At 49.0% G+C, this 12344-nt stretch overlaps 1 protein-coding gene across 2 annotated transcripts in view; it reads right to left on the reverse strand.

Annotated features, from left to right (window-relative positions):
- Positions 1-12344, reverse strand: part of SORCS3 (sortilin related VPS10 domain containing receptor 3) — a 499588-nt gene that overhangs the window by 13718 nt on the left and 473526 nt on the right. For both annotated transcript variants that reach the window (XM_006135388.3, XM_075935518.1), the window contains exons 22-23: positions 7861-7973; positions 1439-1570 (exon numbers count right to left, since the gene is read on the reverse strand). In XM_006135388.3, coding sequence (XP_006135450.2) covers positions 1439-1570; positions 7861-7973 — 245 coding nt within the window. The remainder of the gene's footprint in view (positions 1-1438; positions 1571-7860; positions 7974-12344) is intronic.

Consider the following 12344-nt stretch of genomic DNA (forward strand, 5'->3'; position numbering starts at 1 on the left):
GGCTAATAGCCAAGACAGGCAGGGATGGTGTCCCTTGCCTCAGTTTGCCAGTGGCTCGGAGTGGGCCGTAGGGCATGATAGATCACTTGATGGTTGCCTGTTCTGTTCCTTCCCTTTGGGGCACCTGGCATTGGCCACTGTCGGAAGACAAGTTATGGGGCTAGATGGACCTATGGTCTGACCCCACATGGCCGTTCTTAGGTTCTGTTCTTATTAAAGTAGAGCTGGGATCTTATACTGAGTTATTTAACTCCCAACCACCTCCCTCTGCTCAAATGATGGGGGCTCTGGCATGCAAGTGCAGATCATTGTGTTGACCCAGAACTCACAGGAAATCGGGGACCTGGGCAGCACTGCACGTGGCCTTACCCTCTATGATCAAATTCAGCTGATGTCAGGAGACTCCCCGCCCCCGACTTTCCAACCGCACCCTCGTGCCTCATGCAGCCACGCTGAGCTACAGGAGTAAGAGCCCAAACTCATGGGCTTGCGATCCGCTCATGTCATCTCAAGGGATGACTTTGCATCACGGGTAGGAAGAGCAGGTAAAGATTCTCTGTGGTCCTGAAAAATTCCAATGCCGCGTCGCAGCAGAGAGAAAGAGCTCGGGCAGGCTTCCCACGAAGCGTGTGCCCTGTACCTCAGACCCCAGTGTTGCGCCTGAGAACAGTAGCTGGAGCGAAGCTGCTTTCTCCAGCAGCATTTCACCCCGGGTGCCTTTGTAGAGCTGATTTAATCAGTTGGTAATCCTGGTGCGAAAGCCCTAGCCGGCTCGTGCTGCTGTTTCTAACTCTCCTCTTGCCTGAATCTCGCAGTTCCTATTCATCACTGTAATTACCTATTTATCTAAATGGATGGATATTGTAGTTTCCAAATATAGTTTGCATGTGCTGATTGCTACTGCAGAATAAAGAGATGTCTCCTACCAGGGATATACCCACAGAACAGCCTCATTTCTTTTTAGTGAGCCTCGGCATGTTATCTCATTGCTTTGCCCTCTCGCCATCTGCTTTTCTCAGGCATGTCGGGTACGGTGCTCAGGCCCATGGAGATGGGATGACGCATTGGGAGGCACTGGGAGGTTACGCCCCTCAGCTTCCTTAGTGTCTCTCAAGAAGCTCTCGGGAAAGCCCATTTTTCTTTGGAAAATAGCCTTGCTTCATGAGAAATGCTACATGTCTCCAGTCCCGGAGACGTGCCCAGTTTCCCCCAGCTCGCTCTAAGTGATTTCCAATGTGTCACAGACTTCTCTTATGACGAGGGGCTAGCTGAGCACGGTACGGGCTTCTAGAATAAACGGCCGATTGACAACAGCCCTACTTCCAGAAAACACGTAAAAGCTCCAGGAGGATTCTGCATGCTGAGTGTGTCCATGGGAGGTGTTTGCACAGCTTAGCCGCATTCTGTACTGTGACCCGCTCCCCCCTGCCTTGCTTACCGGCTCCAGATCACCTTCGTGGCCTTTCCTCCTCTCTGACATGTTTCTATGGGGTAGGATGAAGAGTTCAGCCGAGGTGGGCAGGCCAGGAAATACCGCCACCAAAATCTGCTCCTCGGAGATACCAGTCACCTAGGATGAAGAGTGAGCAGTGGCATTAGAACGTCACCTGGTGCTTTTTGGTCCCGCCCTCTATTCATTTGTAACTGAGCAGCAGTGAGGCAGACGAGCTAAGAACCAGCCAGCTTTTAGGTCATGTGGTAGAGGCTCATGACTTTAGCCCTAAGGTTCCAGGTTCAATCCCACCTGCCTACAACCAGGCCGTCAGCTTTATACATTCAGCCTGTTTTCTTCAGAAGAGCTAATGAAGTAGGAGAGAGGGTGTGTCTACATTGCACCATTTTTCTAGAATAAGAGATGGGAAACGTCGAGAAAAACAATACTTGTGGTTACACAGCAATTGCATTATTTTGAAAGAAAATCGAAATAACGGAGGGCTTTTCCCGACGTTGGTAAACCTCATTCCACGAGGAATAAGGCCTCTTCTGAAAAAGCTTTTTCAGAAGAGGGTATGTGTTGACGCTCCACTGCTGTTATCTTGAAATTGCTCCTCACCCGGGCCATTCGAAAATTCTTTCTCCCCAGTGCTTCCCGGGGCTCTAAATCAAGACAGCACGCCCACATTAGGGGAGTCTGCCTTGGACTCATTTTGAGGCTTCCCAGTATTGTGGATGCTCTATTTCGAATTAACCTACGAAGGAAGACTGAAAGAATTCGGCTTGTTTAGTTTGAAAAAGAGAAGACTGAGGGGGGACATGATAGCAGTTTTCAGGTATCTAAAAGGGTGTCATAAGGAGGAGGGAGAAAACTTGTTCTTCCTGGCCTCTGAGGATAGGACAAGAAGCAATGGGCTTAAACTGCAGCAAGGGAGGTTTAGGCTGGACATTAGGAAAAAGTTCCTAACTGTCAGGGTGGCTAAACACTGGAATAAATTGCCCAGGGAGGTTGTGGAATCTCCATCTGTGGAGATATTTAAGAGTAGGTTAGATAAACGTCTATCAGGGATGGTCTAGACAGTACTGGGTCCTGCCATGAGGGCAGGGGACTGGACTCGATGACCTCTCGAGGTCCCTTCTAGTCCTAGTATTCTATGGTTCTATGGGTATGTCTACACTAGAAAGTTAGTTCGAACTAACGGACGTTAGTTCGAACTAACTTTCCTATGCGCTACACTAGCGCTCCGCTAGTTCGAATTTGAATCGAACTAGCGGAGCGCTTAGTTCGAACTAGGTAAACCTCATTTTACGAGGACTAACGCCTAGTTCGAACTAGCTAGTTCGAACTAAGGGCTGTGTAGCCCTTTAGTTCGAACTAGTGGGAGGCTAGCCCTCCCCAGGTTTCCCTGGTGGCCACTCTGGCCAACACCAGGGAAACTCTATGCCCCCCTCCCGGCCCCGGACCCCTTAAAGGGGCACGGGCTGGCTACGGTGCCCGTGCCAGGTGCAAGCCTGCCAGCACCCAGCTAGCAGACCCTGCACCTGGCACGGCACAGAGCCACCCACCCGATGCCCCCCAGCCCACCCCCTCTTGCCGGGACCAGGCTGGCGGCTCCCGGGAGCTTGCCCTGGACCGCAAGAGGCGGGCACCTTCCTGGGCTAGTGCGGACATCGTGGACCTCGTCCACAATCTCCGCACTAGGCACAGGAAAGTGGCCGTCTAGGGCAGGAGAGCTGCCAGCCTGGCCACCCAGGACCAGGTGTGCATGAAAATCAAGGGGGTCCACTGAGACCCCCGAAACTGAGCCCTGAGCTTACAATGGCCGTACTGGGTCAGACCAAAGGTCCATCTAGCCCAGTAGCCTGTCTGCCAACAGCGGCCAACCCTAGGGACCCTGGAGGGGATGGACCGAAGACAGTGACCAAGCCATTTGTCTCGTGCCATCCCTCTCCAGCCTTCCACAAACTTTGGGCAGGGACACCACTCCTACCCTCTGGCTAATAGGACTCCATGGACCCAACCTCCATCACTTTATCTCACTTCCCTTTCAACTCTGTTCTAGTTCTAGCCTTCACAGCCTCCTGCAGCAAGGAGTTCCACAGGTTAACTATTTGCTTTGTCAAGAACAACAACTTTCTCTTACTAGTTTCAAGCCTGCTACCCATTCCTTTCCTTTGGTGTCCTCTAGTCCTTCTTGATGGGAACTCAGGAAGAACTTTTCTGAATGCACCCTCTCCACCCAACCCCTGCTTTTAGAGACCTCTATCCTGTCCCCCCTCCGTCTCCTCTTTTCTAAGCTGAACAGTCCCAGTCTCTGTAGCCTCTCTTCATCTGGGACCTGTTCCCAACCCCTGATCATGTTAGTTGCCCTCCCCTCTCCCAGCCTTTCTCTTCCCCTCTCCCACCTCCTTTTCCCAGTCTCCCCCAGTTTTGTTCAATAAAGACAGAGTCAATGTTGGAAGAAACGTTATCTTTATTTTGTACATCAATAAGAAGGGGGGCTAGGGAAGGGCAAGTGGAAGGAGGTGAGGGAGGAATGGGGTACGAGCCCCCGATGGGGAGGACTGGGCTGGCTCTGCGGGCTTCTGGGGGTGGAAGCTCTCCTGCAGCCCCCCAATTACTCCCTCTCCCCAGATGGCAGCCTGCGGCAAGTGCAGCCGGGCTGATGGCCGAGTGGTGTGATGTGCCCAGTGTGGGCACTCAGGGCACTCCAAGCCAGAACTTCTTTGCAAGCGGGGCACCCCTTAGAACTGTGTGTCCAGGGTGGGGGTCGGGACCCTTTAAGCGCAGCCCTCGGCTAGCCTGAGACAGCATCTCCATGCTCTAAGTCCTCCTTTTATGCCCTGCCGGCACTGCTTCCGGCCATCATTAAGCCCTGTTCAGAGTCCACTCAATGTGGACTTACTAGTTCGAACTAGCAAAACGCTAGTTCGAACTAGTTTTTAGTTCTAGATGCGTTAGTTCGAACTAGCTTAGTTCGAATTAACTAATTCGAACTAAGTTAGTTCGAACTAGCGCTGTAGTGTAGACGTACCCTATGATTCTAAGCTTTTCCAGAAGATATCTTCCAGAATAGCATATTCTGAAAGAAGCTTGCAGTGTAGACATACCATAGTGAACTCCTACCCATTGTCAGTGGGGTGCCAAGCAATGTAGTGCTGGTGAGCTAGTATGTCCATTCAGAAGGACCTACTACGCAAACTCCTGTATGGAATGACTCCTTCTCCTCTGTGGGCTTTAAATCAGACGTAGAATGTGTCCAAATTTTTGCACATCTCCTATCCTTTTCAAAGGCTGACTCAGAAATCCACACAGCCTGTATCAGTACACTGCTGTGTGCTCAATTGACAGTACCAATTGTGCACCTATGGCTCAGATTTCTGGTTACCTCGCTGCCTAATTTTCATGGTTTCTGTCCGCTAAGTGCTGCCTCCATTTGTAGGCACCACCAGTTGCATGAGCATAGCTCACAGGCTGTAACTAAATACTTGATCCCAACAGGACACAGAGACAAGTATTTTTAAAATATTTCTATTTTCTGTTGCACCGCATGGTGCTTGCAATACCAGAAAAAAAGCCAGCCTCCTTTTTTTTTTTTTTTTTTTTTTTTTTTTGCAAAGAGACCCTGAATTTGATAAAGGGGTAAAATGTTCCTGTTTAGTCAAATGAACCAAGCTTTCTCACAGTGTGAAACATAAATCGCTGAAATTCCACCCACTGCAAATTTTTCATGCAGTTTTGTTGCAGGTGAGACAAAGCAAACAAGAATGCGATTTGCCTGTAAAAAACCACCACTTTCTGTTTCCAAGAACAGCCACAGAAAATAAATTTGAGGGGAAAGTAGATGATGTTTCTCTCGCTTAGACCCCATTACAATCAAGACTTTTTGCTTTGATCTATCTCCTGAGGATAAATAAAAACAGATTCCCTGGCTACTTGATATCATTAATTATTCCCTGACACTTTTCTTTGTGGAACCATTCATGAGTGTTAGCGAAAACTGTCCTAGTAAAATCCAAATGCGGGTTAGTTACACTCTGTCTCAATACATTCCCTCAACGTCCTGCTGTTTTAATAAGATAAGATATTCTTTATGTACTGTCCCAGACTCTATGTAGAGTTGATATGAGCTCCACTCCATAGGAGGCTAAATATCAGATGAAAAGGCATTTCTCTCATTCCAATAATATAGGGTGGTGAGTCGGTAGACAGATCAATCGATCTTTTGACCTACCATCGATATGTAGCTTCCTATGGGGTGGAACACATGTGATAGCTAAATTTGCTCTAATTATGGGCTCAACTATAAAAGTGAGAATAAGTCCTGAAAGTACCACAATAACATATAGCAACCAATGATGAAGGGAACAGGTGCAAAAGCAAGACAGACTGAACCAGTCCGAACAGAAAGTCCTACTCGTGTAAACCAAAGACTGTGCTAAGACCACACTTGGTGAATAAAAACGTGTCCAGCCAGGAATCATGGAACCAACATTGGTATGTGGGAAATTAGGCTTAACGGGGGGGGGGGATCAAATAATCATAAAATCCTAGGGTTGGCAGAGACCTCAGGAGTCATAGAGTCTAACCCCCTGCCCAAAGCAGGACCAACCCCAACTAGATCATCCCAGCCAGGGCTTTGTCAAGCCAGGACTTAAAAACCTCTAGGGATGGAGATTCCACCACCTCCCTGGGGAACCCATCCAGTGCTTCACCACCCTCCTAGGGAAATAGTTTTTCCTAATATCTAACTTAGACCTCCCTCACTGTAACTTGAGACCTCTCTCCTTGTTCTGCCATCTGTCACTACTGAGAACAGCCTCTCTCCATCCTCTTTGGTACCCCCCTTGAGGAAGTTGAAGGCTGCTATCAAATCCCCCTCACTCTTCTGTAGAGTAAACAAACCCAAATCCCTCAGCCTCTCCTCGTAAGTCATGTGCTCCAGCCCCCTCATCATATTGAGGGGATGGGCTATTCCACCTAACACTGCTTTTGGGCAGCCTCAAAAAGAGACTTTGTGGAGAAAAACTGGCTACTGGAGCAACATTTGACATCATGGCTGCCACCCCCACCATCCCTTGAGACTCTCAGCCTTCATCAACCTGACAGACCTCCTGATCAGACCGGGCCATAGAGAAGAAACCAGATGGTTACCTCCCCCAGCTGCAGCTAATCCCAAACACCACCTCGAATGTGAGACTTTGTACAGCGTCATGTGTCTGTTTCCTTGGCTGCCATATGTCTTCTCTTTCCTATTTCTCTCCTTCTTCCTTTCTGCTAACGAGACTGGCTGAGCCCAGCAAAACTGCATGTTTTGCAGCACTGCCAGAAGCCAGCGATCAGGAAAAAGGCAACTAAATGCAATGCTCTAAACAGCCCAATGCTGGTCCAAGTTTGCCAGTTCTCAGTCAGAGTGGCTGACAAGACCCCGTGCTGGGCGTACATGTTTCCTGGGGTGAGCTTGCAAATCAAAGTCAACACCAGAGACGGTTTCTTTCTCTCCCCCTTTTGTGTGTGTTTGGGGTCCCACTGATGGCGTAAAAGGGAAATTGCTCTTGGCAGTTCTGAGGTCGGGGTTGGGGTTTCCCCAGCCACACCCCTTCTATCCAAGCCCCATCCCATACAGGAGTGTGGAGCCACCCCCTGCCCTCCCAGCTTGCCCAGGGTCCTGTGTGCTTGTCTTGTTTTGCATTTTAGGAAATGGGATTAGACTATAACAACAATAGCTTCAGCCCATCTCAACTACCTTCTTCTCTTGCCCTCCAAAGGACGGGTCTTTAATACCATCTAATAGACGCTCAGACATGGGGGAGTCTACTTCTAAATACCCTCTCCAGCTAAAGGGAAGCAAAGCAAGGGACACTGGTAAACGATCTGCCTTGCTTAATACTACCTGTTTCCAATGCTTTAAACTGTTTTCCCTCCTTTTCTGTATCTCAAATAAACAATGAAAGGGCTTTGTAATGTTGATTGCCAAGCCCGCGGAGGCATTTGTATGCCAAACACCGAATCCCGTGTTTAAAACTTTAACGTTGGGCAGACTCTCGCTTATGTTAACATCTTTGATTCTTTGGCCCACATATGCCACCTAACTTAATACAACAGACAGGAAATAAGGACGATTTTATTCTATTAGCCACTTTACAAATATATTGAGTTTGCAAAGTGCTTTGGGATACTTAAGATTGAAAAATGCTATAGAAACTTTAATAGTAGTAATTACGTTGAGTACAAATCCCCTAATGCATCTTGTTTTACAATTGCTCAGCGCATTAACAGGCTGCTGGTGACAACGGCAGAACGATGGCTTCATTATGGCTGTTCGTTCCCAGCCTTTTCTGTTTTTAGCTCTTCTGCTATGAAACGCTCTGCATTTTAATGGGCTCACCATTGTTTGGGAAGGAGAACAGGGACCCGACACTCACCTGCACGAGAGCTCTCTTGATCACTTTGCTAATGTCTTGTCTCCACTCGGGGATGTCAGGGTTGTGGTAATCCAGATTAGGGGAGAAGGACAAGAGCTGAGACTGGAAATACTCTGTAGAAAGAGGGAGAATAATCATCATAATACTTGGCCAGTGTTCTGGGCCTGATCCAGCACCCATGTGAGTCAGCAAACAGACTCCCGTGATTATGCGTGGTTTTGGATTAGGGCCACGGTCTGTTTTATCAAAGGCTCTAAAAGCCAAAGAGGCAAAGGAACACATTGCTGGTCAGAGATTCGCAGACAGAACAGAAAGCTCTTATAAAGGGCCTTTCATCCCAGTCGTGTGTCATGGGACTTTACAGAGGAAAGGGAAAAGGAAAGAAAGGAGAAAAAAAGAGAGAAGAGAGGGAGGAGGGACAGAATCCCTTTAGGGTGTGTTGGGTGTGTGGTTTAAATATCTAACCGTACGGCCATCTGCACACAAAGCTGTCACCTGTAAATAAAACAGGGTTAGCATAAAATTTGAAGCCATCACTTCAAACTGGGTTTGTTCTCATGCTCTTGTCATGAAGCATGATTCACAGAGCAAACCGTGACTAAACCTATGTGAATAATGTAGCTGGAGTCAACAGATCTTAGGTCAAGTTACCGCGGGGTCCACACCAGGATCAGGTGGGAGGGGGTTGATGGGAGAAACTCACTGACTTACTTTTCTCTGAGATAGAGTAACGAGTCCAACTGGAGAGTGATCGGCAATTGATTTGGCAGGTCTTCACTAGACCTACTGAATTGACTGCCGATGAATTGATCACAGAGCATGGATTCCTGCTGTAGTGTAGATGTGCCCTAAGCAATGCTATTTGTCCCAAAAGTGGGCACGGTTTGTTCCCTGGGAACGTCGCCATGGATGGTTGACACTCCAGTAAATCTGATATCAGTAGTGCTAATGACACGTAAATCCAGGGAAGGCTATTCACAGGACACTCTGAAACGACTTCTTAATTAATTGAGTGCTAGGGTGAGGACATCCCAGATTGATTTTAATGACAAAATTTTTTTAAGGTACCCAAACCCAGACTTGTCATCTAGCCTGCACTGTAATCTCCTTATTGTTGGCACAAGCACCTACCGCTGGCTCTGCCTCTCCGTATCTCTGACTCATCCTCTCTTTTCAAGTCTCGTTTCATGTGTAGTGCTCCTTCCTGGCCCACAACCCCCTAATGCAGGGGTTGGCAATAATTTATGATGGAGGAGGGGGCTCTCCAAAACTTTGTTAAGTGGTCAAGGGGTGCAGGGTGTGGGATGGAGGTTGGGTGCAGAAGGGAGCTGGGGTGCAGGAGAGGGTGTGGGGTCGGAGAGGGAGTTTGGGTGAAGGAGGGGGTTGTCACCTTGAGCAGGGGATTGTGGTGCAGCATCCAGGAGGAGTATGGGTGCAGGAGAGCATTCTGTCTTGGGGAAGGGATATAAGAGGGAGTGCAGGGTCTGGCAGAAAGTTGTGACCTTGGTAAGAGGGAAAGGGAGGCACAGTGTCTGGGTGGTAAATTGGGGCAGGGGATAAGGGTGCAGGGTCAGGGAGGGGGTATGGATGCAGGAGAGGATTCTGGCCTTGGGGAGAGGAGCAAGAGGGGCTGCAGGGTCTGGAAGGGAGTTGAGACCTGGGGGAGGGAGGGTGCAGAGGCTCTGGGTTGTGACCTGGGGCAGGGAGTCAGGGGGAGGGAGGGGTTAGGTGCCAGAGGCAGGCTCTGGCCAGGAGGCACTTACCTCAGCACCTCCCAGCCAGTTGCCTTACAGGATCCTGAGGCAGGCTCCCTGCCTGCCACAGTCCCAGAATGCTCATACTGGCTGGCTGCTCCCTGTTCTGGGAGCTGGGGTGAGGGGGGGAGGCTTTGTGCGTTACTTCCACCCCAGCCAATAGGAGCTGAGAGACAAGGGTAGCGTGTGTAGCCTCCCCTTCCCCCGGCACCCAGAGCAAACAGCCACAGGGAGCAGCTAGCTGCTTATTGCAGCAAAGGGGCTGCACTGTGCCTGAGGGTCCCAGTGGGTGCCCCGGGGGCCAGATCTGGAGGCTTGGCAGGCCGGACCCTGCTCACAAGCCATATCCCGCCTGCCCCTGCCCCTGCCCTGTTGTCTCCCTCACTCTGCTATCATGGGACTATAATTCTAACGAAGCACCACAAAGCCTAACAGGATGCACTAGGAGGTCTCAGCCTTTGACACCTGGAATTTGGCTTTCCACCGTCAACAGTAGGGCTCCCTCAGTGGCAGATGCAATGACTCCCTGTACATGTTTGGAGTTGGGGCTTTCACCCTCACAGCCCAGATGTCTACCACTTGAGCAAAAGGGAAAACTGCATGAGGCGGTAGCAACAGTAGGTTGTTATCTCCTACAACACCACAATGCAACACACGCTCTTTCAGCATGTTAGGGAGTCCGATTTCTGCCACACCGAGACTATGGTTTCCCACAAAAGTGCAGTGCCGCTGACCACACTTGAAGCGAGTCAGATGTATTTACAGAGGTCTCTTAACACATGTACAGAGGTGCTCTTAAATCATGTGAGCAGATTATTAAAAACCGCTGCATTTTCACAGCTCCGCAGCTGATAAAGACGTCTTTATCTGGTTGTTCCATTTCAACCACTAGCTTTCCATAGCCACAGGAGCATTTCTTTCACATGGAATTATTGGAATAAGATGAACATGCAATGCAGCCTCGCTCGTCCGAAGGGCACGTATTTCAAAACCTTGTTCTTGGAGCAGGGCCAGGCTCTTGACAAGAGTGGGCGATAGCTGGATAGTGAAAAGAGAGGGTGGAACAGGGAGAGATGTCTGTCACATCCTGGAAGTCTCCTCTCCATACTCCAGACTAGGACTCTGGGAATGCCCTGTGGTGTGCCCGGTCCAGGATTTGTGTTGTGCCCTGTGCGAGTGGGAACGGCGGAGATTCAGTAAGGGTACGTCTAGATTACAGGCTTTTGTCAACAGAGGCTTTGTCGACAGATACTGTCAATAAAGCTTCTGTCGACAAAGAGCATCTAGACTACATCCAGTTCTGTCAACAAAGCAAGCTGCTTTGTTAACACGAGAGTGTAGACGCAAAGGACAGTGTAGATGCAATAATGCCTTCTGTCGACAGAACTTTGTCGACAAAAGGCATTATTCCTCATAGAATTAGGTTTACTGCCGTCAACAAAACTGCCGAGTTCCGTCGACGTTATGTCGACAGAACTGGGCAGTAGTGTAGGTATAGTTTTGTTGACAAAAGTCCACTTTTGTCGACAAAACCCTGTAGTCTAGACACACGCCGTGTGGATTCCCATGCAAAGAAGATTGGAGCTATAACACTCATAGGGTATGTCTAGACTACATGGCTCTGTCGCCAGAGCCATGTAGAGTAGTTTACTAGACATACCCAAATGAAGCGGCAATTTAAATAATCGCCGCTTCATTTAAATTAAAATGGCTGCTGTGCTGAGCTGATCAGCTGTTTGTCGGCTCAGCGCGCTAGTCTGGATGCTCCGTGGTCGACATCAAAGGCATTTGTCGACTGCCCCGTTATGCCTCGTGGGATGAGAGGTTTGCCGGGGTGGTCGACAAATGCCTTTGATGTCAACCGCAAAGCGTCCAGACTAGCGCGCTGAGCCGACAAACAGCTGATTGGCTCAGCGTGGCAGCCATTTTAATTTAAATGAAGCGGCAATTATTTAAATCTCCGCTTCATTTGGGTATGTCTAGTAAACTAATCTACATGGCTCTGGTGACAGAGCCATGTAGTCTAGACATACCGATAGGTAGGTACTGTACTGGGAAGTCCTAGGCCAAGATCCCCAGAAGTATCAATGTGCCTGAGTCCCATTGATTCCCATTGATGCCCTGTGATTTCAATGGGAGTTAGATGCATGAACACTTTTGAGGATCAAGGTTTAGTGCCTTGAATTTCTGGACTTCCCAGGAACCTGGGAAATAACAAGCCAGGGAGGAGTCCCAGACTTAGGCTATGTCTGCACTGCAGGCTTCTTGCACAAGAACTTTTTCTGGAAGAGATCCTCTGCAAAAAGTTCTTGTGCAAGAGCACATTCGCACTGCCATGTGCTTTTGCACAAGAGATATGCTTTTGCACAAGAGAGTGTCCACACTGCCATGGACACAGTTGTGCAAGAAAGCTCTGATGGCCATTCACAGAATGGCCATCAGAGCACCTGTGCTTTTTCCGATAGGGGTTTCTTGTGCAAGACACTCTTGGTGTCCATCCACACATGCTTTTCTGTGCAAGAGCTCTTGTGCAAAAAGGCTTATTCCTCGTAGAAAGAGGAATAACTCTTGCACAAAAGCCCTGTCTTCTGGCGTTCTACTGTAAATTTCCTTGCGCAAAAACACGCTTGCAGTGTGGACGATCCACGAGTTTTTGCGCCAAAATGGCCATTTTTGCACAAAAACTCTGCAGTGTAGACATCGCCTCAGAGAAGCGGGAGCAACAATTTA

The sequence above is a fragment of the Pelodiscus sinensis genome, chromosome 8 (assembly GCF_049634645.1).
Source record: "Pelodiscus sinensis isolate JC-2024 chromosome 8, ASM4963464v1, whole genome shotgun sequence".
In the NCBI taxonomy this organism is placed as follows: Eukaryota; Metazoa; Chordata; order Testudines; family Trionychidae; genus Pelodiscus; species Pelodiscus sinensis.